Genomic DNA, 16346 nt, shown 5'->3' with positions numbered 1-16346 from the left:
CATGAACTGTTCCAAAGGTTAACAGGAGAATCTCCAACATGAACTGTTCTAAGGATTAACAGGAGAATCTCCCACATAAACTGTTCCAAAGGTTAACAGGAGAATCTCCCACATGAACTGTTCCAAAGGTTAACAGGAGAATCTCCCACATGAACTGTTCCAAGGGTTAACAAATGTGCTATCCTATCATTGTCGGTGAAATGTTTTACTATAGAAAAGTTGTGTTGATAATAATATATCTTTGTAATGTCATATTTAAATCCTTATACAACTACATGCACTTCAAAAGAGCTGAAATTGTTTTTTTCCAAAAAGATTAAAAGTTCAATTGTTTCATTTATCTACTACCGATTGGTCTAAATAGTCACATTTTCTTGAAAGTGGACATTTGACCAAAACAGTTATTTAGAAAGAATAAGATTCAATACTCAATGTAAAATTACTGTTAAGTACCATTCTGTGTAAGAATCAGGCAATGAATGGCACATTATTTATCTCATTTTGGTCTTTTTTGCTTCAAATATACCGTTGAACCTCGATGTGTCGAACTGGGATTAGTCGAAATCTTTGATAACTCAAACTAATTACGAAGTCCCAGCAAAACTCCCCTTACTTCAATACAATTTTACCTCGGATGACTCGAACTGGGATGAATCAAAACCTCGGATAACTCGAGGTAATCAATCAGTCCTCACGATAGGACTTCAAGGTTAATTAACCCTGATGTTTCGAAGTCAACTAATTAGTCAACTAATTGATTGCTTTATTACAAACCATGATCGAAGTGTGTTTTAACAACAGTTAGCGTGTCTTTTAAAATTAATTTGTTGACACTCTTTATGGTTTGATTTGTTTATTTAACTAATTTAAAATTGCGCGTGTTGTTAAAAGAAACGAATTTTATGAATAACACGTGGGAATTTACACTTACAGTGGTATCGGATATTTTTATATTTTGAAAAAATTTTTTTAGAAATACAGATGAATTGTAATGGTATCTGACTATTTAATGAAACATCAAACAGATGATAGTTAGGGTATTTCAACAACTACATTCGTTTCGTTAGTGAATTTGAAATTTTATCGTAATATTGTAGAGCACATGGTTTGACGATACTTTTGATTGTGAATCAAACAAAGCAGCATGTTATGAACTATGACGTTTTTGATATAGAAAAAATAAAAAGGAAATTTCACTAAAACACTCGGTGCTGTTCAGTATTTCAAACATGATACAACATACAAAAAAATATCTTCCGATATGAAATGCTTGACATTACAAAGTACCGTGTAAAGTGGAGTACATGTACATGTACAAGCACAACAAATGATGTAACTACAGAAACAATCATGGACCAAACTACTAGTATATCCGGTTTATCCTTGACCTCGGATTACTCGAACCTCAGATAACTTGAACATTTTTGCATGGTCCCTTCGACTTTGACTTAACGAGGTTCGACTTTATTCAAAAACATCTAGAAAACAAATGAAAAGTATTCAAATTTATCCTGAAGCATTGGTGATGTAGATATTTTTTAACTGCTTATATAAGTAAAAAGTTTGGGAAAATTTTCCCATAGTGCATTTCAACTATATTTAAACTATCAATATCTTAAAAAGGCAAACTTGACTTGACTTTTTATGAGCAATTCGGCGGGTGTTTCTAGAAAAGCAGAGGACGCTTACCCTACCAGTGCACCTGGTCCATGCTCCCAGTTTTTAGTGGAGTCCGAATTGCTCATTTGCTTTTGTTACTTTGTATGTGTGATTTTGGTTGCTTTGTGTTCTTTGTTGTGTATGTCTGTTTCCCATGTCTGGTCTTTGTCCCTGGATTACATTCTTTTGATTACTAATAACCTTGGTTCCCTTGATTACTCTTACAAACACTTTGACAGTAATTTTTTTAGGTTATGAGATATAAATACTTGGATAATGCAATAAAATCTCTGTGTTTTTTTTTCCTTCATGTCTTGTATCTTATACACATTTTGCCTGATTATTAGACGGAGGAGTACTTAATGTGTTATATTTTGTAGTTGCTTATTTTCGCCGATTCTGTCAAGTGAACATATTCTCAGGCAGGGTCTGTCAAGTGAACATATTCTCAGGCAGGGTTTATCAAGTGAACATATTCTCAGGCAGGGTGTGTCAAGTGAACATATTCTCAGGCAGAGTTTGTCAAGTGAACATATTCTCAGGCAGGATTTGACACTAAAATTTCGTGATAGGTAGCCCATAGGACCACATGATAGATAATTAGGTAGTCTTCAAAATTATTTTGTGGTCCTGTTCTTAGGACTAATGAAATTTTAAGAACTAATTGAGGTAGCCCAAAGGACCAACCATTGATATTTCAAGGTAGTCCTCCTAGAAATTAGGTAGGCACAGGGCTACCAGACTACTGTTAGTGTCAAACCCTGTCGGGTATCAATTTTTGTGGTTTTAAAAAATGATTTATGTTGTATAGGGATACGAATCAATTACAAGGATACTATTTTTTCACACTTTTGTTTTCAAACATGAAAATGGTGGAAATTAATATACAGCAAAAATAAGTATGTTTACAGTTGGTTTTAATTTGATTTTGAAAGAAATACCTATCCTGTATAAAATTTTGTATCATAACAAATGCAAAATATTTATGACATTACATGTATTTATATTAATTGAAGACATTCGAGATTTGGTGGGACGTTTGTTGTGCACAACATGAAATCAATTAGTGATAAGGAAGTGATTTATCACAAACCATTGAAAGATGTTAATGAAATGACCTTTGACACCACCAAGAAACCAAAGAAAAAGGCAAAAAATAGAGCGCCAATCAAAGGTCAGGAGGTCAGTCGGAGATCAACGTTGAGTATTCGTCTGGGTCTGAAAGAGTTCTGTGTTCAGTTCTTAGAGAATTGTTATAACCCACTGATGTATGCTGTGAAGGTAAATTATGTGTAGGATTTTGTCATCATTTTTTTTTGAGGTGGGGAGGGGGACATTTTTTTTTTTTGTTTAAATTATTTCAAATACTGAAATTATATACTATGATACAGTGATGCTAAGGTTGTTGGACAGATTAAGGGGTTTGGTCCAATTTTCAAATAATTTATTTTCCAAATACATTTTTTTATATAAGGTTGGTGAGACTGTTGTCAAAAATAATTCCCTCTGAATTGCTGGATGTACAACAGTTATTTGTTTTCTTGTGTGTCATGTTGTACAGCCAACAGTAAATAATCGCTCATGATGCAATGGTATGCAAATGAACAAGTGAAAAAAAAAACATTTTTATTTTATTCAGGATATCCTTGCTAGAGAAAAGACTCAAGATAATGATGAAACATACTATTTATGGGCCATGAGGTTCTTCATGGAATTCTGTCGTCACCACAGTAAACAAGTCGATCTAGTCAGGTGATTGAATCTGTATTTTTATTTTTCTATAATTAACAACTAAAAGCCTTAATATAGTATTAAGTGTGATATGTCATATGGCACTAATGTCAGAATTATTGAAAGAAGTGTGATTTTGGTTAGGTCAGATATCTCTTTGTTTTTGAGTGTGGGTCCCTAATTATGAGTGATTTAAATAATTATTTTTATAGTAATCTGTCACCTTTGAAGAAAACATTAATACTATAAAATTGCTGACCTTGTAAAAAACATTATTTATTACAAACTTATTATTCTGGGAACACATACATTTATCTTCTTGATTAAGGTCTTTTGTATGTTTATGCATAAATACTTTACTACTGTGATAATGACGAACTGTATATTGACTACCAAAATTTAAGCTGTGGGCTGTTAAAGCCTTTTACAATCCTTATATACATACATGAAGAATTTTTTTTACAATAAATTTTGTGTATTGTTTTATACAGTGAAACCATGTCAGTACAGACCTTCCATTACATACAAGTCCAGCTTTTTCAGTATTACGAAATGATAATGATGGAAAAAAAGGAAGCTCAGCTTTGGGGAAAGAGGTAAAATGTTAATCATACCTGTAACTATCTGTAGATGATTAAAACAGGATTGGATCTTGGTTTGACTACTGTAAATTGGGATATTTTGGTGTCGGGTTATTTTGGCATTTTTCTGACAAAACATGAATGTTTAAATTTGATGCATTTTATTTTGGCCTTTTTATCAGAATCTGATCTACTGCTACCAGTAACTGATTAATTTCTACAGTTTTTGTGGATGAAATAAATAGTACATTTATAATCTAGTTTCATCATGGTAAATGGTGGTCGCTTTAGATAAGAATACAATGCATATGCTCCATCATTTGTAGTTTGCTCAACAATGATAATACACCAAGATATATTGGCAGTCTGAAGACTCACATACATTATATTTTGGCATGTTCAATTTTGGGACTTTTAAAGGAGGCGCCAAATAAACCAAAATAAAACTACAACAAAAGTATCCCAATGTACAGTATCGCCTGGTTTTTGAGAAATTTTTACATGTATACTAAAGTAATTTAAATGAATACTTACTTGATGATATTTTGGAGTTATTGCCCTTATTAACTATTATTTCATTTCGCTGTTTTCAAGGAAAACTGTTACTACTAAATTTATGCCTCTTATGATGCACTCAAAAACTTGCTTTAGAATGCAAAAAATGTTAAATATTTTATTTACAATACTTAAGAAAGTGTAGTACTTAACTCAATAGCTTCCCTGTTCTTGCAGAGTACATCTAGCACTGAAAGCTTACCAGGAGCTTTTGAACACATTGGATATGATGGACAAATCTAAAAATTCACAGCTAATGGAGAGTTCTAGAGTTATCAAGAGTAAGATAATTAAAAAAGCTACATTTTTTATTGGTCATATGTCAAATCTTGCTTCAAAATAAAAGTAATTCATTGGATTTGGTCAATTTAATCAAGATTTCAAGTGGGTCCTTGAGATTTGTACATTTTTGGTAAGTGACCTTGTTACCAGATATTAGATTGTGGTCATTCTCATTTCCTTGTCAAATTTATAATCAAGACAACATTAGCATTAACGTTCAAAAGAGTAATCAAGGGAACCAGGTTCTAGCAGAAATAAAAAAAAAGCAATCCATGGACGAAGACCAAACTTAGAAAACAGACATACACAACAAAGAACATTAAGTAACTAAAATAATACATACAAAGTAACAAAAGCAAATGAGCAACTTGTAAAACACCACTAACAACCATTGAACACTGATCCTCCCAAACACAAATCCCTGTGTGTTGAGTCACTTTCTTGTTTCCCTGATGAAAGTGGAATTTGACATTTTTCAATCTCATTCAAAACAAGATTTTGTATGAAACTGGATTTATGGCTGTCCCTGAAACAATTCTCAAATTCTTCAAGAACGAGATTCAGATTAACTAGTCAAAAATTGAATTTAAAAAAAAAGGGTTCTTGAGGTGAAGTGCTAAAGAAAATCTAAGAAAAGTGGCTTCTACAAAGACAAAAGCATTGGGTCTTAACCAAAAAGTGGAAGATACAAAACTTTAGACAGCGGCAAACCTGCAAAGAAAGTTGCAGAATTTTTTTGTACCTGGAAATGCAGATTCAGAATTTACAAGAACGAAAACTGGAGGTGCTTAATGACTGAGAACAGTTCCTCGAGATAAATTATTTTAGAATAAATATAATTTTTAAGACAGCATTTTAACTGAAAAAAACATCTATTTTCAATAAAATTAATAGACATTTTTATGACATAGATAGAATTGTATATATAACGTAAACATTTTTTGGTAATTTTAATTTTTAGTAATAAAATTGCTTATTCATGCATTAAAATACTTAAAAACTCCATTATAAAATGTCATAGAAAAAGAAAGTATCTGAGGAAAATGTAACAAATACAATGGCATATCAAAATTGATTCATATTTTCAATACTCTACACAAGGAAATATACTTTGTTTTGAAAATCTTGATTACATCTGCGTAAAGACCCCCTGCTTATAGTAACCTTTTTATCAATGGCCATTGAAAGGTCAGTATAGACAGGTTTAAATGTATATCATTGACCTTTGGGACACTATTAAAAGAATCTTTGTTTCCCCTTTGTCAGGGTCATGATTTTGAGACAGACCATGCAGGCAGTTTTTTTTTTTGTGCTTTGGCATTTAATCAACCTCCGTATTTATCGCTGGAACACAAGGAAAAATCATCTGAGATGAAGCGTTTTAGTGACTGCCTGAAGTGACTTCAGATTAATTCCTGTATCGGGACCAATGACGGACACATTTTCCGGAATTTACAAAAGTAAAAAATACAAAAAAAAAACAGATGGATTATCCCGAAAATAATTTGTTGACCTGTGGCATTTTTCAGACCCGGTCGGCAAAGGGGAAACAAACTTATTTTAATTTTAATTTTGGCCTTCTACATGTATATTCAAGAGGTTATGCTACTGGAAATGCAAAAAGTATAAGCACCAATTACTTGATTTCTGTATTAAAATTAATTGTACTTCTAGAATACAAAAATCATACAGTTCTGAATTTTTCAGGTAATATATTCTACATGATGGAGTTCAGAGATATATTTCTAACACTGCTGAAGAAATTTAATAACAGTCAGCAGTCAATGGCCTTTCTAAAAGACCTTGTGGAAACAACACATCTGTTTCTTAAAATGTTAGAAAATGCTTCGAAAAGTAGCTCACATCTGGTTGTGCAGAGGAAGAAAAAGAAGACAAAAAGGAAAAAGAAGAAACCTGTTGTTCAAGGTACTTTTGATTTTCTTCTTAACGAGAGAATCCGAAACAGAAAACTGAATAGTTTTTAAAAAAAAAAAAACACTCATTTTGATCAAGAAAAAAATCTCCTTTACATTTTAACTTGATTCATGAATATTACAGGAACTTGTAATGTTAGATTATTTTATCTTTTGTGCTTCTGTCCGTCTTTTTTATTCGGCTTGCTTACATTGTGTATATAGATCGTCTCTGTTTCATGGGCTTTGGTATTTTGAATCATCCCACTGCAGAATCTTAGGTATTGTTTTGTTGATTCCAGTATCTAACACAAAATGATGAATTAAATAGTGTATTAATATTGGCACAAGGATTACTTCCTTTCTTTAATTGTTTGCCTATGTTTTGTGCTTTGAAAAAAAAAACCTTTTAAATTGAAAAATTCGAGAAAGAAAAATTGGGTTTAGATACCACTCCTTCCATGTCCTTCCATCTCCCTCTCTCTCTCTCTCTCTCTCTCTCTCTCTCTCTCTCTCTCTCTCTCAGTTTTAGGATACAAACTTTATTTTGCAAAAACGAATGTTTGCCCCAAAGACATATGTCTAGACTTTTTAAACAGTTCTATTGCATAAGTAACCTTTGTTTACTTATACAGCTCTAGAGCCAGAGCCAGATATGTCTCAGCAGGAACTTGATGATAAGTGGGATGAGGTGTCAGAAGAGTTATCTGCCTTGTTCCAGGGGAGAGGTGACATACCAACTGATATCTCACCATTTGATGCAGCATCAGAAGTTCAGGAAGATCAACAAAGGTGTTTACTCAAACATAATTTTGATTCCAGACTAAGGCTCCACAAATGGTCAATCCAATATCAGATGTAAAAAGTCGTCAACCATTACATGGTTTTGTTATTGTCTAAATATCCTGTCTACCTGTCTCCTAATTGTTTATTGGAAATTAAAGTGGTGCCGAAACCATTTGTGTAGTATTACAAATCAGTCAAGAGTTTTTATCTGTTGCATCCTTTAAACTCAGAAGTAAACAACCCATTTAAGGAGGTAGACCTAAGGTAAGGGACACAACTCTTACAAATCATTGTAACGTTTGTATTCAGCATTTTACATAATCCTTTAAAATAACAACGATTTATCAATCGTTTGATCATTAGGACCACAAAAGATAATCCCAGGGTTCTCAATCAATTTCAGCAGGTCTTTTTGACCACCGAAAACAGCTTGACTACGAAATATTTCTGCTTTTAAATATGTTTAAAATATAACTTATATATATATCCTTATTTAAGGATTAGTCGTGTTAAACGATTTCTATCTTTAATGGATACCGTCCGATATTTACTCCCTTCACAAACCTTTCAAACATATATAGCTATCTATTTTTAGAAATTTAAATGCACACAAGAACAATGTCTCCGATGTGTGACTGATCATCTCATGGATTTCAATTAATTTTAACGCAATAGAGGTCAGTTAGGAAGTATTAATCAGTGATAAATATTTATCTTACGATTCTCTTTTCTTCTTGAAACGAAATCACAATGATCACGAATGTCTTCAATTCTACTCATGATCTGGGGTCAAAGGTCACTAAAAAATTACCACCCAGCCGTAAGATATCACACAGCAACCGCTTACAGAGTGCAACATTCTACAGTGACTGAGAAGGGATTTAGTAGGTACTATCTGACCAAGAAGGTTTCTTCAATCAATTCTCTTCTAAAGATCTGTCCATCCTTCTGATTTGAGGAGTTTTAGGTTGACGAGGGCTTTTGAGGTGTGGTGTTTGGCAAAGGACAGGAGGATTTTCTCTTATTAGTTGAATGTCAGGTCATACCACAATAGTAGCTTATGTCATATAGTAGCTATTTTTAGACTGAATGCATCAAAGCTTTGTCAGGATGTAAAAAATTTCTATTTTACTATTTTTCTAATAGTAACTATTTTATTTTATTAAGTTACACATGTTTTCTTATAGAAGATAATACAGTCGAACTTCACTCGCTCGAACTTGGATGGCTCAAACACCCGAGATTTCTCGAACACAATTCAAAGTCAAAATTTTCTCCTGTATGATCTATATAAATAACCTTGGATTTCTCGAACACTTGAACTGACTAGTCGGTCGTTCGGTGATAAATCTTAGAGAATAACCCTCACTAACTCGAACTCGTCAGCAATTTTGTCAGCTTGGATAATAAAAGGTGTGAAAAACTGAAACCCTATCATTAATCGGTGTCATTTTAGTTAATTACAGGTAAAATTTAAGTCATCACTAATTAGGTAGTTTTGATCGATTGAAGTTCGAGAATGTTTCGAAGTCGGTATGATAAAAGCATGAAAGAAAATCGGATGAAAACAAATTAATGACCAGAGAACTTGAACTCTGAACGTTTTTAAAAGCGAACACAGCATTTTTAATGTCCACAAATCAACATAATCTTCTGAAAGTGAACGAAAAAGATCCACGAACTAACACAACTTCGTAGGAAGTAGGCAATTTCTAACGATAAAGTCGAACTCGGACCGGCACAGAAAAAAATTTGGAAATATACGAACTTCGACCTCCCGATAACTCAAACACATTTCAATGGTCCCTTGGAGTTCGAGCTACCGAGGTTTGACTGTAGTTATTTTGTTGTAACATTTATTGTATTTATTGTTATGCCTGTATCTGTAAACTTGAAATGAATATATTAAGAGTGTTTATGTCTTTAGTTTATGATACTACTGACTATTTGCAAAATTCTGCTGCCCATAATATGTTGTTCGTGCTCTACACAAAAAGTGACTAAAGACTTCAAAATCCTAGCTAAAACCCTGCCTAGGTCTACCTCCTTAAAACAATATATTCACCATTTTCTTTTATTTCCCAACATTTTCATCACTTAGAAGTTCTTGGCTATTTGCCAATGTGATAATAAAGTCCATGAGATATGAGGTTTTGTTTACTTGTTAGAACATCTACATGTGGTCGAAACTGACCTTGTTTATTTTTTGACACATTCAGTTATTTTGTAAGAGACACAGTATGTGAATTAAATAACACAAATTCCAATATTTATATTTAAGGAGGTAGACCTAGAGTAAGGGACATAACTCTTGAAATCAGTGATATGTTTGTATCATATTCAATTTCACCAAAACCTTTCAATCTTTCATTTGAAACAGAATGAAATAAATCCAAGGTACTTTGATGCTTACATGAGACTGATTTAAAATGCTGTATACAAACGTTCTAATGATTTGTAAGAGTTATGCTATCCTTACCTTAGGTCTACTTTATTAAATGACTACAAAAAAAAAAGGGTTTGTAAAGCTTGTAAAAGACTGACACAACTTACAATTTCTTCTGCTGAAGTTTCATAAAATGATCAACATGAGCTGTCAAAATTTTCAGATTCTTGTTGCAGGCATATTCCTTCATAAGCAAAATTTCCAAAGGATATTCATGTAATAAACCTACCATTCAAATCAATCTTTCATCGAATTTTAACTCAACTTAGTTCATACATATACTTAGTTGTAAGGAAAATCTAGTATTGTAACAATTGTCAAGGTCACTGATCAAAGTTGAAGGTTAAGGGAACTCTAGTATTGTAACAGTTTTTAAGTTCAAGGTCAGATGTTTTTTTATGGTATGGTGGTGCCACACTTGGAAATGCCCTTGTTAATATAGGAGACTTCCCATTGGATTACTAATAGAAAAATGATTTGAAACTGTTTGAAAATGTGTCATTAGTTTGGTATTGATAATTTGTTTACAAGTATTATTTGTATGGAAAATGCTACAATAAAGTTGAATTTCGTCTAGAAAAGAAATTAAAATCTTTGGTTTTTTAAATACTGAACAATAACTATTAATACTGTGTTGTAGAGTTGATGCTATGATAAAGATACAGGATGCTCTTAGAGACAATAAACCTGGTGAAGCTATAGCATTATTCAGGTCTGCCAGGTAAGATTTTACCACAGTGGTTATTGGCTAAATTGGTTTCATCCACATAACTTAAGTTTGCCTAATGGACTTGAAATAACTTGCTCAGATGGAAAGAGGTGCATCAAGGAAAAAACATTAATTTTGAGGTCAGTGGGTCAAAGGTCAAAGTCACAGATAATATATCAGTACAAGGCAGGAAACCTTAAGGGCAATTCCAGTCAAATTCTCTGGAGGTGGTGGAACACCACTTAATATTTTTACTTTGAATGGGATATTTCTGGTATTTTACACATTTTAAATGCATTGCATTGCATTAATTCTCTTGGTAGTATGAATTGTGGCATTCCACCCCCTTCAGGGAAATTTTACTGGAATAGCCCTTAGGATGGCTTTTATTGAAGTTTTCTTGAGAAGTAACAGACATGATATCATGTCTATAATAAAGTAAACAAATTTTAACAAGTTTGTATCTGTGAAGACAGGATAGTTGTTTAGGAACCATTATATCAGTCAAGATGGATCATTAAGGGTATCCTACATTGGATGCAGTTGCTAAGTGCATTCCAGAGGTAAGTCAAGTGCTCAAATTGAAAGGCTCTTAATAAAAGGAAGTCCATGTATAAATAAGTATACATGTATCTAGAATAAGATTTTCTCTGTCTGAACCAAACTCTGTAAACCCACTAGCTCATAAACCAATTAGGCATTTGTCCTAAATATTATATATTGCGTAACTTTGGCCTGATTGGTTTTAGGCTTAATTGCCAGTTAATACAAATTCACCGTAAACATACCAGTGAAGTCTGATTGCAAATAACAAGTTTTTAAAATTTTATATTTATAAACTGCCAGAAGGACACATGTATACTATTTGTCATGAACTGAAAAGTGTATAAACTGACTGGAATTTCCATCAATGCATGTAGGCAGTTAAGCATTGAAAGTGTGCACCGTTACATATTTGGAAAAATTGAAAGCGCCAAAATTTCCATCGGCCATAATTACTTGATACATGGTATATATGTTTATTTTGCCAAATTCACTGGTCTTATGTTTTGAGTCCTTTTTAGCTCACATGGCAGAAGGCCATGTGAGCTATTGCCATCACTTGGCGTCCGTCGTCGTCTTTAACAATTTTTCAAAACTCTTCTCCTCTGAAACTACTTGACCAATTTGAACCAAACTTGGTATGAATGTTCCTTGGGGTATCCTGCATAGAACTGACGTAGGGATTTTTGATCCGTTTAAAAACATGGCCACTGTTACTAAAAATAGAATGTAGGGGGTCAGACAGTAGTTTTTCGCATATATCTCCAAAACCGTTAGGTTTAGCCAAATTCTGACGGGCTAAAAGTGTTCAGCATTATGAGATCTATCTGCGGTCAAATTTTCATTTTAATCTATTTAGCCTTATTGGAGTTATTGCCCTTTTTGGAAGTTTTTTGCTGTTTTTAATGTTATTATTTTAAAAAATCTTCTCCTCAGAAACTGCTCTACAGAATTCAATGAAAGTTAACATTTTTGTTTTATAGGGTATCCTTAACGAAAGTTTCCTAATTTTTAATTAAGGCTATAACATTGATGGAAGGAGCTTTTTGGTTAATGTGCACTGTTATGTTGCTAGGGTGGGTAGAAAAAGAAAAAACAGTAAAATATGCATTTGCCCCTATTTTGACTTCTCGTATTTATTTCTATCCACTGTTACTTTTAATTGAATAAATATAAAATCGCATCCATTGACGTATTAAACGACAAAACAGCATCTCCCCACTTGCACTATCGTCTACTTCCGTGTCGACAAATTTTGACTTCTGTCAGAATATTTTTTAGCCATTCATAGCTCTGGTCTTACATTCTACATATATAGGACCTCGCTAATGCTCCTTCCATATTAATATTTGCTGTACTCATATGAAAATAACAATTTTTCTTGGAAAAATACCTCTATTGTGAAAAAAAAATATATAAATAATATCTGGGTCATAGTGGATAGTTATATTAGAATTAGACAACTGTTAAGAAGTGATTGGGATTAAATTTTGCCAATTGGACCATGGCCCCCTTACCCTTCAATTCAATGGGACATTTTCAATTTCAATTGGCCATTCTAAAAAAAAAAACATGGGACAAATTTTGGAATAGCAGCTAAGGCCGGTGAGACATAGATATTGAAGACCAAATGTAGCATAAACAAACTTTAATTTACACTGCAGATCAAATGTTTATTAAGAGTTAACAATTAATGTGTCAATTAATTGTCACCTTAAATCACTTTTCTTTTCTGTTGTTTGAGTTTTTATACTAATGTATTGTCTAGCCTTTTATCATAGTCCACAGACCCACCATCAGTTAGACCCTAACTTGGCTATTATTAGTTTATTACAAATGATAGGAAAGAATCTATTTTTTTTGTTTGGCTGCAATCAGATTTTGGATTTTTTTGGGGGGTAGTTCAGGACCAAGTAATATGTCTCCACCATTATCAATACTTTTAATAGGGGTTCATAACTGTGTCCAGCTGCCAAGTTAGTTTCTACAACAATTGCAGTTTGATTCTGGTAATTACCATCATTAATATTTTTTGGGGCTTTGAAAAACATAATTTCTTCTGTTTTGGGTCTAGCTTAAAAATGTCTTTGGTGGCATTTTCAATTTTATATGGGACCGCCAGTCCACGCTTTTCTGATATTATCAACTTATTTTTATTTGTTAAAACAAGGTTTATTGTTCTCTCAAACGCGTACGTGATCAAGAATATGTAATCTAAAAATCGACTAAGTACCATTTCATTCCCCGGTTTTCAAATCCCCTCGAAAACGTGGCGATCAAAGCATCTGCCTTCAGCTAATAATAACATTGTTAAAAGACACGTTCATGCCTTTTTTACTGTCACAAGTAGTGGGCAACACTCCATCATCAATGATGAAAACTTAATGTGCGCATATGACGCAACACATTCGTCACACAGTATGCTATTCTAAGAGGAAATGTGACTATGGCGCATAGCGCACAGTAACCCCAATCACTGGTTAAGTATATGATATTAGGTAAAAAAAAACATATATCTGTTCCCTAAGAAACAAACATGGATACATTAACTGTTATATTATTTTTTCTTTACTACACATAGGAGTGTGCCCAATCGCTTCAAATTTGGACTAACAGTAGATCAAAGTACTGATAGAAGGATGGTATTCTTTCACAAAAGCACCCCATTTTCAAAATTTAGATTTTATGTTATGATTCTTAGTTTAACTGTATATTTACATTATTTCACCAATTTTCGCATAATGTTAGGTGTGAGAAGGCCAGGAAAGGTTTAGGCAAAATCATCTACACAATATGAATATTTTATTGCAATTTCTATTGTTGGGATTGCTGGAAATGCTTGTTTCATTTGTATCAAATTCAATTGTGGTGGATGTGTTGGATTGTTAAGATATAATTAAAAATCATGAGACTCAAGTCTATGCAAAGGACTTCAATAACTATTGACTTTTCCAGAATAAGGAGCATTTATGATTCAGACTTCCTGTATTTTGTCATTGGATAATTATACTGGGTGTGATTTTTAGCACTTAAACATCAATGTAACCTGAGTGATATATCATGTTTTTTACCATGAACACAAACAATGCCTAAAATAATGATATCATATAACTTATGTGAAGTATACTTGCAAATTAAGGGGCAGTTTATGAGGAGAAAGTATTTAAGTTGTAGTTTTTTGAAAATCTGATACATGTAGTAGGTGATTCATGCATGGTCAAAACCTAGGTAATTGACTTATATTTCAAATTCAGAAACAGTTACAGCCAACGTGACAAGCTTTAGTTTGTCATTCCTTTGTTGCATTTTTATATGCAAAGGGTATGTTTTTTACCCGTCTGTCCGTCAGTCCATCATCAGTTTTCCAAAATCTAAACGCTTGCAGATATTGACATGATTTTCAGTATATAAGTTCATCTTGATATGTTACAGGTCAAGTTTAACTTTCATTCTGCTCCGATGATTTTTTCCGAAATTACAGGCCTTGATTTTAGCAAAATTCACAAAAATAAGTTTTCCAGACTTTTTTTCTAAACACTTGCAGATATTGACATGATTTTTGGTATGTAAGTTCACCATGATATGTTACAGGTCAAGTTAATGTTTCGTTCCACTCTGATGATTGTTACTGAAATTATGCGCCTTGAACTTAGCAAAATTAACAGAAAAAAGTTTTCCTGACTTTTTTTCTAAACTCTTGCAGATATTGACATGATTTTTAGTACAGAAATTCATTATGACAAGTTACAGGACAAGTTTGTAGTTGGTTCCACTCCAATGATAAGTTACAGTAAAAGTGTACGTTTTGTTCCGTTACGATGATATTTACTTTGGATTAACTAAAACTCAAAGAAATCAGAGTCTGGAGTTTGAAACTACCATTCTGAGTAACAGAATTCAGTTACAAGATAAAGGTCTAAAGCCTAAAAAACAACCTTATTCCTTTTTTTATCGGGGTCCTTCTACATGAATTTCTCTTACAAACAAATTTACTTGAGTATCCAACATTGGGACGCGTGGGGTATGTGAGCGTGCTCAATAAGGTTCTTTAATTTAGATAAAAATTATGTAGGTTGTGTTTAGAATTGGCACTTTGTAAGAGTTATCTTTCCTGATTCAGTTGAAATATGTTAAAAGATGAATGTATGGTTTTCTTAAAAATACAGATCTGAATACATAGAGCACTATCACTGCAGTAAAAATATACCATATGAAGACTAAAAATCATTTCTTTGCTGGGTTTTTCTGCACCATGAATCACCTCTACTATAGGCACTGTCTGAAATTATATTGATTGGTATTTAACTATAAATACAATGTTTGAGTGTGATAAATCTATAAACCAATCTATATGGAATAGTTGGAATAGATTGCCACATGTTCGTCTGTATCTACTTCTCCATCACCTCTGAGTCATTTGGCACTCTTTTCTTGTTTTCTACAAGTTTGTATTTCTCATGCTGATTTGTTCCATCACATTTTTCAGTACGATTTACTTTTGTCAAGAACCCTGTCGCAATTATGAAAATATTTCATTCTCATATTTCAGGTTAACCTTTCCATTTATATAGAAGAATATTTCTCAACTTTAAAAATAACAAATTTCATAGTGATCATCTCATTTCACATTTTGCCCCGTGCAGGTCCGGGTGTAAAAAGAATAGGCCTGCAGCAGCGCTAAGCTTGTCGTAAAAGGCGACTAAATAGTGCTCAGAAACCTAGCCGGGGGCTAGGCGCTCTGCCCACAGAGCAACTGGGATGTGTGCCCCAGGTGGTGGAATGGGGTACCCCTGGCGTATTACATGCTGGGGTTGTCAGGCTATAATACGGAAAACCTGACCGCAAACCATAGTGGTGCACCGTGTTGGGAAAGATTCCACGTTCCTTGCACGTTAAAGAACCCTGCTGTGGTATTCAATAGGAGTAGGAACCTTTGCGCTCCGCCACAGGAAGCTAAATTGCCCGATCTTACCCATCCCCCCTTTTTCCAGTGGCAATCAAAATTTGTCGACCCTATTATCCTTGTGACCCATCCTTTTTTTTTCATTTCATGTTCATTATATCATCCATTTCATGTTCATTGTCTGAATATAGCTGAAATATTGCTGCTCGGACGTTAAACCCCAACAAACAAAAAAACA

At 33.3% G+C, this 16346-nt stretch overlaps 1 protein-coding gene across 1 annotated transcript in view; it reads left to right on the top strand.

The window, feature by feature from the left end:
* LOC148612247 (protein timeless homolog) overlaps nt 1-16346 on the top strand; it is a 58142-nt gene that overhangs the window by 11710 nt on the left and 30086 nt on the right. Inside the window, exons 10-16 of the mRNA XM_088593507.1 lie at nt 2676-2940; nt 3299-3411; nt 3882-3986; nt 4704-4807; nt 6516-6734; nt 7357-7513; nt 10594-10674. Of these exons, the coding sequence (XP_088449633.1) occupies nt 2676-2940; nt 3299-3411; nt 3882-3986; nt 4704-4807; nt 6516-6734; nt 7357-7513; nt 10594-10674 (1044 nt within the window). The remainder of the gene's footprint in view (nt 1-2675; nt 2941-3298; nt 3412-3881; nt 3987-4703; nt 4808-6515; nt 6735-7356; nt 7514-10593; nt 10675-16346) is intronic.

Source organism: Perna viridis, chromosome 7, assembly GCF_037379345.1.
Source record: "Perna viridis isolate PV_CMFRI_1.1 ecotype Kerala chromosome 7, ASM3737934v1, whole genome shotgun sequence".
Classification (NCBI taxonomy): domain Eukaryota; kingdom Metazoa; phylum Mollusca; class Bivalvia; order Mytilida; family Mytilidae; genus Perna; species Perna viridis.
This window is presented reverse-complemented; position numbering and strand designations above follow the sequence as displayed.